Below are 14,627 nucleotides of genomic sequence, written 5' to 3' on the forward strand. Positions count from 1 at the left end.
AACAAATGATATTCGATGCATAGGTTAAAATCTTAAACAATTTTCTCCCCTTAAAGATTTGAATTTTATTTATCAAGTTCAGCCGGCCACGCCCGATCAACTTATCAAGAGTGGACAAATGTATCTCTATAGAGCCCTTTTTACTCGCTTACGAATATGCTCTTTTTTCCTTCACATTAAAAACAAAAAAAATATTGCAGGTTTAATTTTTGCAAAGAAGGTATAATATGTTGACTTTGCGACTGTTGTGGCGAGCGCAGTAGTCAACTTTGACCAAGATCCGCCTCTTCAAACAGCACGAGACATTTGGAAGGTGTAGACTGTGACGTCAAATGATGTCGTATGTTGCATATATGTATATTTCCATAACGAAGCCTTAAATGGGAACGATAAATTTACCATCTATCTGCAATCACCCCCTAAACCAAGGTTAGTTTATTTTTTCATTTTTTAAGTTTTTGTTTGGCCATCACAATTTGTTCGGGCAATTTATGGATCAATGTTCAGACAATCAGAATTTTCTCTTTGCCCTGGCGTTGCTTGAAGAGCTCGCAGTGATGAGCGGCTCGCTACGATTTGCATATAGCAGTTACTTCTGTTTGCATGATTTTATAATTTTCTAACAATTTTTCGTTGAGAATTGATTCGCCGTGATTTAATTTGACTAATATTAGTTTAAACAGTTGACGCCGAGAGTGATTGGAATTCGCAATAGGTTTTCAAAATCATCCGACCTGTAGGTGTTGTATTTTGTATGATGTGCTGGGTTGTGGTTAAAGCTTGTGCTGTTGTTTTTGATGCCGCCGTTGTTGACTCTGCAGTTGATCTGTTACCAGAGGGTAGATGGCTTTGAGTAGCTGCATGATCAAGGTGTGGCATGCGACGCACTCCCATTGTACCTAAGGTTGTTTTAATTCATCAAAAGAACGAGTTAAATTGCATTAATACTTACATGTAAGTTACAATACTGAAAGTTTGTTATGCGTCGTCTAATTTCAAGGAATAATATTAATTGGGGTTCATGTCTTTATCGTCGAAATTCCAACAATTACATATGGGTAGAATTTATTTTGCCGGTCCCCGGAAGTTTACGCAATGCGCATGTCACGCGACCCACATCTTGGTTGCTATGCAAAAGTAAACATTGCGACGCCATTTTGTTTCGGGGACTGATCGGAAGAATAGCAATATTAAATTACCGTACCTTACATCTGGAAATCATCCAAACTGTTATTTAGGGCACTAGTGATGTCGGTTAAAGGTTGAGTTTTTTTGAATTTTTGGAGGATTGGGTACTGGATTTGACACAGTTTTGGTTTCAGTAACAAATGCTGATTTGGAGGATTCCGGGTTGTAGACTTCTTTAATAATACTGCAGAAAGCTAGGAACGGGTCTGTGGAATCTTTGAGGAATACTTTTCTGACACAGTACTGGGCAAAATAGCTGTCGTACAGTACTTTCTGTGTTCCGTGTGTGGGCAATGATTTCTTCAGTGCCCTCCACGTTGATTCTATTGTATTGATGTGTCACCTGAGCTTGGGTCCACGAAATTCACGCTGTAATTCACAGTTAAATGTTGGAATCCTTCTTCGCTGAGGGAGCTGTAGGCTTTCCAACAGTCACTTATGATAGTGGTCCCAGGCCTGATATGTTTTTTAATAATTGTGACAAGTATCTGCAGTCCTGTCTGCTACGCTGACAACCCCCCCCCCATTTTTGGAGTCCCTCTCGATTCCCCCAAACACCCACACCCCGTCCACACCTCTTCCCCTATGGTATTTTCTCTTTCCAAATTTTAATCGCCGAAATATGGCTGAAATATTGTCGACTCGGCGTTAAACAATAATAATCAATCAACTTTCCAAATTTTGATTCGTCAATATTTCCTGACCTCCGATGATGTTACTGCCGTATTTCTCTAAATAAACTTCACACACTTCTCGTCCAAAATTATACCAATCCGTTATAGTTTTCTGAGAAATTTCCAATTCATGAATGACGAAATCGTTTGCACATTTATTAACCCAGAAATAAGTGATAGATATTATTTTTTCCAATGTCAAATTGTGATTTTCAAACCATGAAGATTTCCTAATAGATAGCTTTTTGTTGCATTTCTTGTTGCTACATCTCCAAACGTGGCCACCGCTATAAGAAACAAATACTCCAAAACCACAAGATTTGCAAATACTGGCACGAAGATTTAAAATGAGATCTACTTGAATCAACCAATTAATAATACTTTACACAGAATCGCATATTTTTACAAGCTTAAGATCTTTAAATTTCATCGGCATATTTGTTTACATTGAGCACATTTTGGACTGTCAAAAGTCGAAAATACCTGCTGTGCGCAGAAGCCGCGAAATTGCCAACGGATGATATTTTTCAACAAATCGAAAAAGTAAGTAAATATTGATTGTATTAAAAAACCAGGTTAAAAACTATCGTTTAAAACGAAGTTTTAACTGAAAAAAGTCAAAGAATTCAAATTTTGGGCCAGAAAGGCGTAAAAACGCCTTTTTATCAAATTTAGCAATCGCTCACGCGATTGCTTATAATAAAGAGAAAGCCTTCGGTGTATCATGTTTTGGCCCGTTTTTTGTGGGGACCGGCAAAGTAAATTCGTTGCTTACATATATATAGAATTAAGCAGAAATGGTATTGCCAAGAAAGCAAAGATAAAAAAGGGTTCTTATTTTGCATGTACATTTAGGAACTTACTTTCCATCACGGAAGCGAGGTATTCCTTGTATTGTTGACAACTGAAGTCTACACGCTTTATCATTCTTCCAACTGTGTTTATGCAAAAAAGAGATCTTTTAAATTAAAAAAAAAAAAACACTCAAAAAGGTGTACTTAAATTGCAATCTGATTTTGAAGTTTAATAATTTAATATAAACTTTACTATTTGGAATCCATCTCATTCCACCAACAAAAGCTTCCAAATTGTCAGAAGGAAATCCTGTTGCATGAATGTAAAAGAATAATGCATAACACATGATTTTTTTCTCCATATATCAAGTTTTATGTACGAATTTGGAACCACAGGATGAAAAGCCAGGTTTCCCAAATTTGGAAACCCGATGGAAACATATGGGAATCGTGACATCAGTAGTTTCCATATAGTTTCCATTTTATGGAAACCACATAGTGGTTTCCACGTAGATTCCCGATATGGAAACAATCAACCTGTGGTTTCCCGTAAGTTTCCCAAAATGGGAAACCGTGGAAACATGCAGTAGTGGTTTCCACGTAGATTCATAATATGGAAACAATCAATCTGTGGTTTCCCGTAAGTTTCCCAATATGGGAAACCGCGGAAACTTGCAGTAGTGGTTTCCACGTAGATTCCCGATATGGAAGCAATCAACCTGTAGTTTCCCACATGTTTCCCAGATATGGAAAACACGTATGCCGTGGTTTACACCTATTTTCCCGATAATAGACATTTTGGAAACGTGTATCAAAATAATAATTTTAAAAACTGTTTGTGTAATTCTGTGTAATAAAATTGAACATTCTGTGACCGTAAACCCAAATTAAATGATTTTTAACATTTTAGTCTCGGTAAAACTCATTAAGACACGTGGATTGGAATTAATAGAGAAGATTTAATACAACATTATTTTTGAAAAATCAGTGTAAACTGGTCAGATAAAATTCAATCATTGCGCTGACCCTTGTAATCGCGGGCACCTGTTCTCACGTGCCACAGGTGGAGACACGTGTCGCGAAGACACCTGCGACTGTATATTTCTTGTATATTCTATGTTATTTGAGAGGATTTTCTACCTAAGGGAAACAATAGGCTGTGGTCAAGCATGTACATACACCTAGTCTCCGCAAACTCAGTTTAAATCTAGGTGATAATTGTTGGCCATTGATTTGATTTAAAAAAAAAAAAATAATAAATTATCAATAAGATCACAAAATATTGATAAAATCAGCTACATTAATTTTAAGATGTTCAATGAGAGAAGAAAAAAAAAGAATTGTATTTCAATTTTTCATTACTGATTAAAAAAGAAAATTTCCTAACCGTTTAAAAATCATATATACTTTTCTATAGGTCTAGAATAAATCTAAATTCTCGTTATGTGTTAAATCATAATTCTTTTTCAAACAAATTTGTAAGTGCATAGATAAATGAAATAAAATTTCTTAATCGGTAAATAACGAATCGTCCTTGTTTAACGTTTGACATCAATGTAAACTTTGAATATTGAATACATAGAAAGAATTATTAATTATCAACTTTAATGTGTTGCCTTTAAGACATTGATAAGATAAAACAGCAGAATAATATTCGTATAAAAAATTAATGCGTGTTAACTAAATAACTTACATTTTTTATATCTGTACACAAACCCTGATGTAGTAAATGTCTTCATTTTTTGCATGAAATTACAATAATGTTGGTCTTAAATGCATACATGCACGTATATTTAATTTAGCCATTTTGTACACAAAGACCAATGCTGGCTCTAAATAAAGAAAACTCTATGATATTTATTTAAATGATTTTCTTTTCTTTAAGAATAACGTCTTCTGAAGAACTGCATGCTAAGGCAATTCATTGAAGAAGAAAAAAAAACAATAATTTATTAATTGTTTTACATGTAGATGCTTACCGAAAATATTCCTTTTAAATCGTGCATTGTGTTAAGCAGAAGGTTACCCCTACAAATTTAAGCCCCCCTCCCTTCTTCAAAAAATGGAGAGAAAATAGTTTCTTTCGATATATAGGTATTATATACTGATGTGGTGATTGTCAATACTACTACATGTACAAACATTTCTTTATGTACGCCGTCCATTTCTTGATTTTTATACGCCGACATGTAACATTACTTATTTAAAAAAAAAAACAAAACAAAAAAAAAAAAAAAACCTGCACTTAATACTGTCTACTCAAACTACAGGCCTGTATGAAAGTAATTTCAATTTGGGGCAAAACTTTACTAGAAAGTTCTTAACTAGCAAACCTTACCAGAAATTACAGGAAAAAAGTTATATATGAAAGATACAGGACGGTACTGGCTAAACGGCTAAATTAAGCCACATATATATACATGTTTATACAGCCCTGCACATCAACGAGTATACACCGGGCATTACATTTTCCAACAAATCAGATGATCAAATATTGACAAATTGTTACCAGTCACAACTAAAATTCTGAATGCAATGGACATAATTGTAGGTTACCTACAATAATTCTGGGCTTATTTTTATCATGTGTTTCAGGTCTTTAGCAACAGTTTCAAAATGGGGGGGGGGGGGGAACTTCCAAAAAAAATCTGACAAGCCAAAAAAAAATCATTTAATTTCACCCCCTGCCCCCCCCCCCTCCTCGCATTCTACGGGCGGTGTTTTTCAAATTAAAATACTGCACGTTTTCCCTACCTTTGCTTAGATATTGGTTCGTTTTTTATTCACCTTTTGTTTACTCTCCTTTTTTATAAATCAATTTTCAAATTAAATGTGAAAAATTCTGATACATTAAAACGGTGTGAGAAATTTTATAACTAAAGGCAAAGATGTTTCAAGTAAAATATAGCAAATTGGAAAAAGTCCAGCAATTTGTCCACTGATTCTTATTGATAACTGAGTGAGGCTCAAAATCGAAACCAAAAAAAAAGGAAGGGGTTCAATAAAGTATCTAAAGCCGAACAAGAGAAAAAAATCAAATTTTTATTATTCTTGAACCGTCCTTGCTGGTAATTAAATTATTTTGTCTTGATTTTCTTAAGTGTATACTAGTCTAACATACCCTAATTCCTTTTACTAAACAGCAATTTTTGACGCCGAACTTTTCCATCATCACTAAAAATAAAATACTGTTCTGTATACATGTCATGTAGTTCATTTGCATGCCCATCGAAATTTACGACAGACTTCAAAGGACAACAACATTCTTGTCACAAAATAATAAACAGCTGATAAACAGTCATCATATGTTTATTTTGAGGGTCGCAACAGGAAATAAGTTTTGTTTCCTATACTGCAAAAAATATGATTAGGGACGTATGGCACGTCCACAATGCAACCCCCCCCCCCCCAATTTTCTACGGTACTCAATGCAACCCCCCCCCCCCCCCCCCCAATTTTCTACGGTACTCAACAATTATTCATTTTCTGACGGTAGTTCCTTCAAGGGTTCCTGTTGAAACTTCCAATTTTAATATAAAACATGTATACATGTATAAAGGTTTAACATCTTCCGTTGTGACATTATACATTAATCAGAATAATGAATAATTTAATGAAAAAGTAGTGTTGGAGGGGAGAGGGCAAGCGGACATTTTCTGTTTGGATGGGCACTACGTTCCAAGCCCACGCCCCACCCCCAAGTCATACAATTTGAGGGGTCACACCAGACACATAAACTTTCTCTGGTCACCCTCAGATAAACGCTTCGTTTTCTATAGTATACTAATTATCGGCAAATTTATTGAGGAGCACCCCCTTTCTATGAACAGAGAAGAACTTAAGGAAAAGAACTCATAATCACCGTCACAGGGAAATTATATTATATATAAAAACTTATTAAAGTAAATAGGTTCTGTTTCCCATAATGCATCGCTCTGCAGAGGCTTTATTCATTGGTCAATTTTCACGAGGCGCCATTTTTGGAGTTGAGCAAGACGGAGAAGAACTCGGGTGTAAGGTGCAAATGTGAAAAGTTAATGATGTTTTCGCCACCCAGTGTCTTTAAAACTGTGAAAAATGCAATGATCAACAACCAAGGATTAGTGTACGTATATTTTTATATACTTTTTTTTTTACGGTAAATAATAGTAATAATGGGCAGAACAAATCTTTCCCATCGAAGACCACATTCGTTTTGACGCCATTTTGAAATGTTTGATATCTAAGTTTTAAATATTTTGGTTTACACATTGCAAAAACGAAAAGAGAAACTTGAATTATACAGTATTTAGTGTTTTACGATCAAAGATGCATAGATAGTAGACTTTGTATAGCTAGACCCTATGGCACCACATTTGTCTTTTTCCATGCTGTACGTTTTGCATTTTAGATTATTTTTTTTTAGTGAAAATGAATGCTTACTATAATAGTTCTCTCTCTATGTATATAAATGAAAAATGTATGATTTTTTTTTCGTTGTTAAATCGGATAATAATGTTTGTACCGAATATGGTTTCCTTGTTAATACGGACAAAACGTATGTCCGGTTTGAATACATGTGTTCTCAGATCGTCAACTTCATGAACTTGTTAGACTTTTGGAACTTTTTATGATGTAACGACAAGGTATAAATGAATTATTTCTGCTACTAAATTACGATTAAGTCATTAATATTTAAACAAAAGGTGTCCGCAATCTCAAATTATCAGATTATTCACGAAGGACATCATCAATGGAAATTTAAAAGACAGCTGAAAGAGAGAGTTCTGACTATTGTAATCCGACACAGATAAAACGCCTTTATGTGGCAGATATAATTACAAATTGTGAAGAATCATAAGAACAATTTAAATAGATTGTCTGTAACTAGAGTACATATACATCTTAAAAAGCCATAGCACAACCCTTATTGATATGCATAGTGATGATTTGTATAGGGAAAATGTATTGGTTTTAAAGTGCACTGTCTTTAATAATATAACAACTGTTTAACAAACAAGTGATAGATTGTAAATTGAAACAGTTTACTGTTCAAAAGACAAAATTTTTCATGCGTGACCTGCTGAGAGATTTACTGAAAATGTTAAAAATAATAGCCTACATGATGTACAAATATTGATAATTTTTTTTAGTATTTCAAGTAATGCAAATGAATCGTCTAAATTACAATCATCAATTATTGATGGCGGTCGCAACATCGTAGAAGCATAATGATAAAAATAAGTGAATCCGCATTTGTTTGAAATTTTTGTTTGTTTATTTTTTTTTCCTCCCTGGTAGTTGTTGAAGTCTAGGCCATTATTAAAAATACTTTTGTTTGATGTACTCCGACCCACATTTTGCAAAATGAGTAGGTAAGTAGGTAGATGATTTTGGCAGTATCTAACAAATTGATTTTTGTCATACAAAAACACAGAATTAGAAATTTTGATGTTTCATTATGTACACTGGACAGCTAGACAGATTTAATATTTATTTCTCCATAAAACAAGTGTCTTGGAGAAATTATGAACCTCAACTTTATAATGAAACAAAATTTATTTCAATGAAACCAAAGAAAAAAAAATTGAAATAAAATTTCAATACTTAAAAAAATGATTGGGTAGGGGTGATTTTGATGGGTTATTCGGAGTACATCAAACAAATCATTTTTAGCATACTGAGCCAAAGGCTCAAGTGAACTTTTCTGATCAAAATTTGTCTGTCGCCGTTGTTTTCGTAATTTTTTCACATTTCAATCTTCTCAAGAACCACTGGGCCAATTTCAACCAAACTTGCTATAAAATATCCTTGGATAAAGGGGATTCAAGTTTGTTCAAATAAAGGGCCATATCTTCTTCTAAAGGGAAATAATTACAAATAAATGAAAAATTTATGGCATCATTTAAAAATCTTCTTTTCTGGAACCACATGGCAATGAAAGATTCCAACTTATTTGGAAGCATCCTCAGGTAGTGTAAATTCAAATTTGTTTAAATCATGACCCCCAGTGTAGAACGGGGCCATAATGGATGATCAATTTTACATAGGAATACATAGGAAAAAATCTTTTAAATCTTCTTCACTAGAACCTCTGTATCAGGAAAGATGACACTTATATTGAAACATCCTCAACTAGTATAAATTCAAGTGTGTTCAAATCATGACCTCCTGGGTAGGATGGGGCCACAATGAACGATCAAAGTACATAGGAAAAATCTTAGAAATTCTTCTTTTCAAGAACAACATCATATTTATATACACGGCCGATGAAGTAATGTAGATATTATTTAAATCATGACCCCCCCCCCCCCCAGGAGAATAGAGGGGCCATAACAGGGGATCATAGTTATACAAAGGCATAAAAAGGATTTTCTTCTTAAGAACAGCAATGCTAATATGTGTCATATTAATTCAAAAGCATCCTTAGAAAGTGTAGAATTCCCCCCCCCCCCTCCAAACCACTTTTATATTTAAACTTTTCAATACTGAACTGATTTATATTTTTTCCTACCCAAAGTGCTTAGGTGAGCAATGTGGCCCCTGGGACACTTGTTTAATGTTGGTCTCATAGGTGAAATCAGAATGCAGTAGTAACTGTACATAATAAATTCTTTCAGAGAGAAGAAAACTGACATTAAAGGAGAACCAGTAAGATGTATGATGAATCAAGATGTGATCGTGTGGTAAGTGGTAATTAATTCAATCATAAATAGGCATGTATAACAATTGCATGAAAAGAAAAGAACTTGAGTTTAATTGGAATGTTGAAATACCAATTGCAAACTACAAGAGGTTATGTAAAATTATGGCTTGGAGTCTTCTTTTTCACTCCTCTATAAAATTTTCTGTCTGGATAATATCTCGCATAATATACACCATGCAGTGAGGAATTTAGTTCATTCGAGCTAAAAACTCATGTGAACTTTTTTAATCACCTTTTGTTTTGTGTTTTGTCCATCAAACTGTCTATCCATCTGTGAGCTTTTCACATCTGTAACTTCTTCCCAAGAACCACTAATTTTAACCAAGGTTGACACAAAGTAAGGATATTCTAAATTGTACAGAGGAAGCCCCCCTCCCCCCCCCCCCCCCTTCACCCCAAGGGGAAATGATCAACTCTCTTAAATATTGTTGATATGATCATTGTTGAGCAACTTATAATTTTGTAACCTGTAGACTTCATCTTAAGAATAATGAATATTTGTTTAAGAGTCCTTTTGCCATGGTTCAAAGTTCAATTCAATCATTGAAAATATTTTGAGATATTTGAGGATTCAAGATATCAGGAGTAATTAAAATGCTTAAAGAATAATTTCAAATTACTTCAACATACATGTATCTATGGTATTCGAGATGTCTGTGTTCGAGATGCCAAAGTTCAACTGTATGGCTATGATAAAGTAGTAAATATTATAACTGTATAACTTACTAAAACTTTTTAACATTGAAACATGTTAAATGAAACAATACAAGAATGAAAAATAAGGACATGCACATGCATTTACTGATTTCTGGCTGGTCAGTATTTTAATGACTGTAATTTCTAAAATATTCAGTGAAACACATTGAAGCTTTAAATGTAGGTATATGTTAACTAAATATACTATAAGGTAATATTTATAAATGGGAAGTCTTGAACAAACATTACAACATGCATGTATGTAAATTGGGGCTAAAATTGGTTAATGGCTATCGCCTTAATTTTCAGTGACATAAAACAAGATTTAGAATGCAGGTAAATAGTACTAGTATGTGTCTGTACATATGATATAGCATATAGAACTTGTACTGAATGTTGATTAACTAAATCTTGAATGGCTGTTATGTTGGTCGTCTTTGATGAAATTTAGATTATTTTTATGTAAACTGAGTGTACATGCAATTTGAAATTATTCATAAGGTATTAAACATGATTAAAGCATGTGTATGCAATGCAACATATGATGAATTCATATTGACTTATATGGATATAACTTTACATATATATGCATTGATTTTTTAGGGTCCTGTTCTGTGGATGCCATGAGATGATCTGTCTGTTCATCTGATATCACTTGTCCTTAGTATATTTTCTCTCCTCATAGCCCAATCTCACTCAAATTTAACTCATAGAGTGTCTGTGGATGGAGGGTAAAAAGTGACCTTGGACCAATTATCTAGGTCAAAGGTCAGTATCAAAATACACTGTATATCTTTATCTAAAGTCCTTGTCCAGAGCATAATTTTTCTCCCTTGGTATGATCTGGATTGTGTGCCATGGGATGAAGGGTGTGTAGTGATCTTTAACCAATTTTCTAGGTCTAATGTTAATTAATAAGAAAAAAAGATTTGTAATATCCTTGTCCAGAGCACATTTCTCTCCACTCAACTAAAAGCAGTGTTCTACATGCATGAGATGGTCATATTCTCAATCATACCTGTTTTAATATTAATCTGGCTTAAAACCTTACTATGTAATGTTCATTATTCAGATTTCATTAAATTTAAAGACTGAAACTAATCACTGATATTGGTACATTAAAGTACATTGAGTGATCATGTCAGATTTCTAAATAATATTCAAGCATACAATTCTTACATCAAATAATAATTTTGTATGAAAATATATTGCAGATCGCAGATGATGTGAAGAAAATAAGGAAGCTGATGTTGAAAGAAGTATAGAGTATTTAATGAAGTTTATGAATGGACTTATATAATTAGATGTGAAAGACTACTTCATTGTTTACCAAGATATATGATTTTATTTATTTTGATATCATTTTCAAATAATGTTTTTGCACATCAAATGAATTATTAAACATACGAGTTGATAATGCTTTTTCCTTTTTATACATTTTCTTGATAGATTTTGAAAAGAAAACACAGTTTACCAAGGAAATTAATAATATATATTTTGATTTAAACCTGCTGTTCTCTTTTCATATTCTAGACAAGAAAGATTTACCATGGAAAATACAGGGATCCTTGAGCTTCCAGTTGCTTGTCAATCATTTTTCGTAATTGAAATGCTCCACCTACCCTGTAGTTTCCATGGTATGGAAACTATTACACCGCAATTACACATTGCTTCCTGTCTCAGATAAATAAGGGAATCTTGAAGTGTTCCTGTAATTTCCTTTTATGAGACACCAGATTATTCCACCAAGTTTCCATCACACGGAAACCGCTACGCTCCGATTCCATGTAGTTTCCTGAGTCATGGAAACTTGGGGAATCACGAGGTTTCCTCTAGTTTCCGTTCATGGGAAATCTGAGGATTCCATCAAGTTTCCATTCCATGGAAACCACTACGCTCCGATTCCACATAGTTTCCTAATTATGGAAACCAGTGGAATCTTCAGGTTTCCCATTATGGGAAACTACATGGAGGCTCGGGAAACTTCAGGTTTCCTGAGGTTTCCGTGGTTCGGGATACCTAATGGAATCGGAGCGTAGTAGTTTCCGTGCCCACGGAAACTTGACGGAATAACCTGGCATCCGCTGCGGAAACCACTAGGAAACATGATGTAATCTTCAGGTTTCCATGTGGTTTCCATATAGTTTCCCATGACGGGAAACTGCTTTTTTCACCCAGTGAACGTATCACAATGAAAGGTCTTTGGGCGTTAAATGTCATTTGTTTATTATGAGTCGCCCCCGTACGTGGCTCAGTGGTTCACTGAAACTTAAGTTAGTCACCATGACCTTAAACAATAATCAGTTTGATTGTCTTCCAGATGACGGCGTATTTAGTCATATTGACAATATGCTGAGCTCATTTTGAGGAATAGAGAAAATTCACACTGAAGAACTGGATAGTCAGTAAATGATTACTTGATGGTCACCCTGAGTAGACTAGTGTGTTTATTTTGACTGTATTAATTGTCATAATTATGATAGATTCCGATACTCAGTGTGACTATCATTTCATGTCAAAATGACCCTCCATTAGTTACATTTCTAGGCACTTTGATGACAGGCATGTAGCGGGGGGAGGGGATTTACCCCCCTTTTTTTTCTCAGACTTTTTTTACTATTTGAAATGTTAATTGAAAGGCCGGTTGCCCCCCCCCCCCCTCCACTTTTTGTTGTAGAATAATCAAAAAGGGGTTTTGTAGTAGTGTATGAATAAAATTTGGTACTGAAAGAAGTTGGAACATGTTCTTGATATGTGTCTTCTGCTTTGATTGTCAATTATACGTAAGCTGATAGTCATACTGTGAGTTGAAGAAAAAAGAAATACATGTTTAGTAAGCTCTGGATTTTGGGCTAAGTTTGCATATTAAATCGAGTCTGCAAAAATCTATTTGAACACAACCACCCGTACCCCCTCCCAATCATAACAATGTAAAATAAAATAATTGAAGGAAAATTACCGATCTCTTTGATAATTACAAAACCAATTCTCTGTTGAACATTTTTCTGAATAACTTTGTTTTCACATCATTTGTCTAATACAGGGAAACAACAAAATATTACTTACCGTCACGTCGTTTATGTTCTTTGGAGGAAAATGGCGACTGACGCTATTGTTTCTCCCCGCCAAACAATTGAATCGAAATGACCACGCATACAGTCAAAGTTAACTATAGCTTAAAAGTGTTGAGCAAATAGATAGTCAAAATATGTTTTGACTACCTGAGCAAAGGAAAATGACTTCAAATTTGGTCAAAGTAACTAATTTATGTTTTCAGTGTTAGAGCGTTTGCTCTAGAGTCGCGTTGTAGGGAGTTGATCCTTACGTTGCAGGTTCGAATCCCACTGAGGGACCTTCGGATGAGACCGTATAAACCGTCTGTGACGCAGTCGTGATGGCACGAAAAAGATCCCTCACTGCTCAATGGCCCTGAGTGCCGAGTATAGGTCCAAAATTTGCAGCCCTCCGTCAAAAGATTTATTGTGCATCTTCTTTGCTAAACTTATATAAACATCTGGCTTGAGCTTTTCTTAACTTAGATTTTATTAACTAAAGAAATATTCGTAAGTTCATATTTAAGTTATGATTAATTAATTTGATAATTAGTTTGTTGTTCTTAAGATAAGGATATACCGTAAGCTATGACACTGGATCTTTTTATTAAAAACCCTAAATTTCTTTTAATAACAATTATGTTGAAAACTATGTCAGTTTTTTGAATTGGAAAAAGATGCATGGGATTATGATTACATGTAGTAATTGGATGATATTCAAGTGCTTCATTGTTTATTCTGTGTTGCAAACATTGACTTTCCCCTTATATTTAAGCAGCAGCTCATGTTCAGGGACTGGTAAAGAAAGCAAAGGTAAGAGAAACTTGAACATTTTAGCACACCTTAGCTATAAGCTCTTGAGCTTTTCTGATCACCTGTTCACCTGTGGCCATTGGTATGTCTATCCCTCAGTAAAATCTATATGTCTACTGTTTAAGACCCGCTAGGCCAATTTCAACCAACCTTATCACCAACCATGGGTAACTGAATCAGATAAATGTAGATGATGGGCCACATCTCTAAAAGAGAAATAATCGAGGAATGCATTTTATAACTGTCCCAATTATAATGTGTAGCCTTTGTTTGGACAGTTTACCTGTCATAAACCTTGAAGCAGTTAATATGCATGTGTAAACTTCCATCCATGGTTATTATACAAGCATAACCTTGTTAGCTATTAAATTCATTTCTTATAATTTTACATCATTTATATCCAAATTAATTCATTGTAAAAAATTCATTTATATCCAAATTAATTCATTGTAAAAAATTAAATGAAATGTAAAATAAAAAGAAGACAATTTTCCTTGAAAATTCCTCAAATGATACAAAATTTATCTATAATGTCAACACAGGTTATAAGATATTCACTGACTTTTCTATCCAATCAACCAGAATAAAATTATAAATGAAGTAAATGAAAATGAGCGGCCACAAAACTCACCTAAGTCATTAGGAACCTGTTGTTCTTCAGTAGAGGATGCTTCCACATAAATAATACTAATATTCTTGAGAAGAAAATCTTTAAAGAGTTTTC

The 14,627-nt window shown here is 34.1% G+C and overlaps 1 protein-coding gene across 1 annotated transcript in view; it reads right to left on the reverse strand.

Moving 5' to 3' along the window:
* Window positions 1-14,627, reverse strand: part of LOC133192329 (uncharacterized) — a 33,589-nt gene that overhangs the window by 3,186 nt on the left and 15,776 nt on the right. Inside the window, exons 6-8 of the mRNA XM_061328352.1 lie at window positions 2,910-2,966; window positions 2,726-2,797; window positions 735-899 (exon numbers count right to left, since the gene is read on the reverse strand). Of these exons, the coding sequence (XP_061184336.1) occupies window positions 735-899; window positions 2,726-2,797; window positions 2,910-2,966 (294 nt within the window). The remainder of the gene's footprint in view (window positions 1-734; window positions 900-2,725; window positions 2,798-2,909; window positions 2,967-14,627) is intronic.

This window comes from Saccostrea echinata, unplaced genomic scaffold (assembly GCF_033153115.1).
Source record: "Saccostrea echinata isolate AGI-Se365-2 ecotype Australia unplaced genomic scaffold, CSIRO_AGI_Sech_v1 ptg000025l, whole genome shotgun sequence".
In the NCBI taxonomy this organism is placed as follows: domain Eukaryota; kingdom Metazoa; phylum Mollusca; class Bivalvia; order Ostreida; family Ostreidae; genus Saccostrea; species Saccostrea echinata.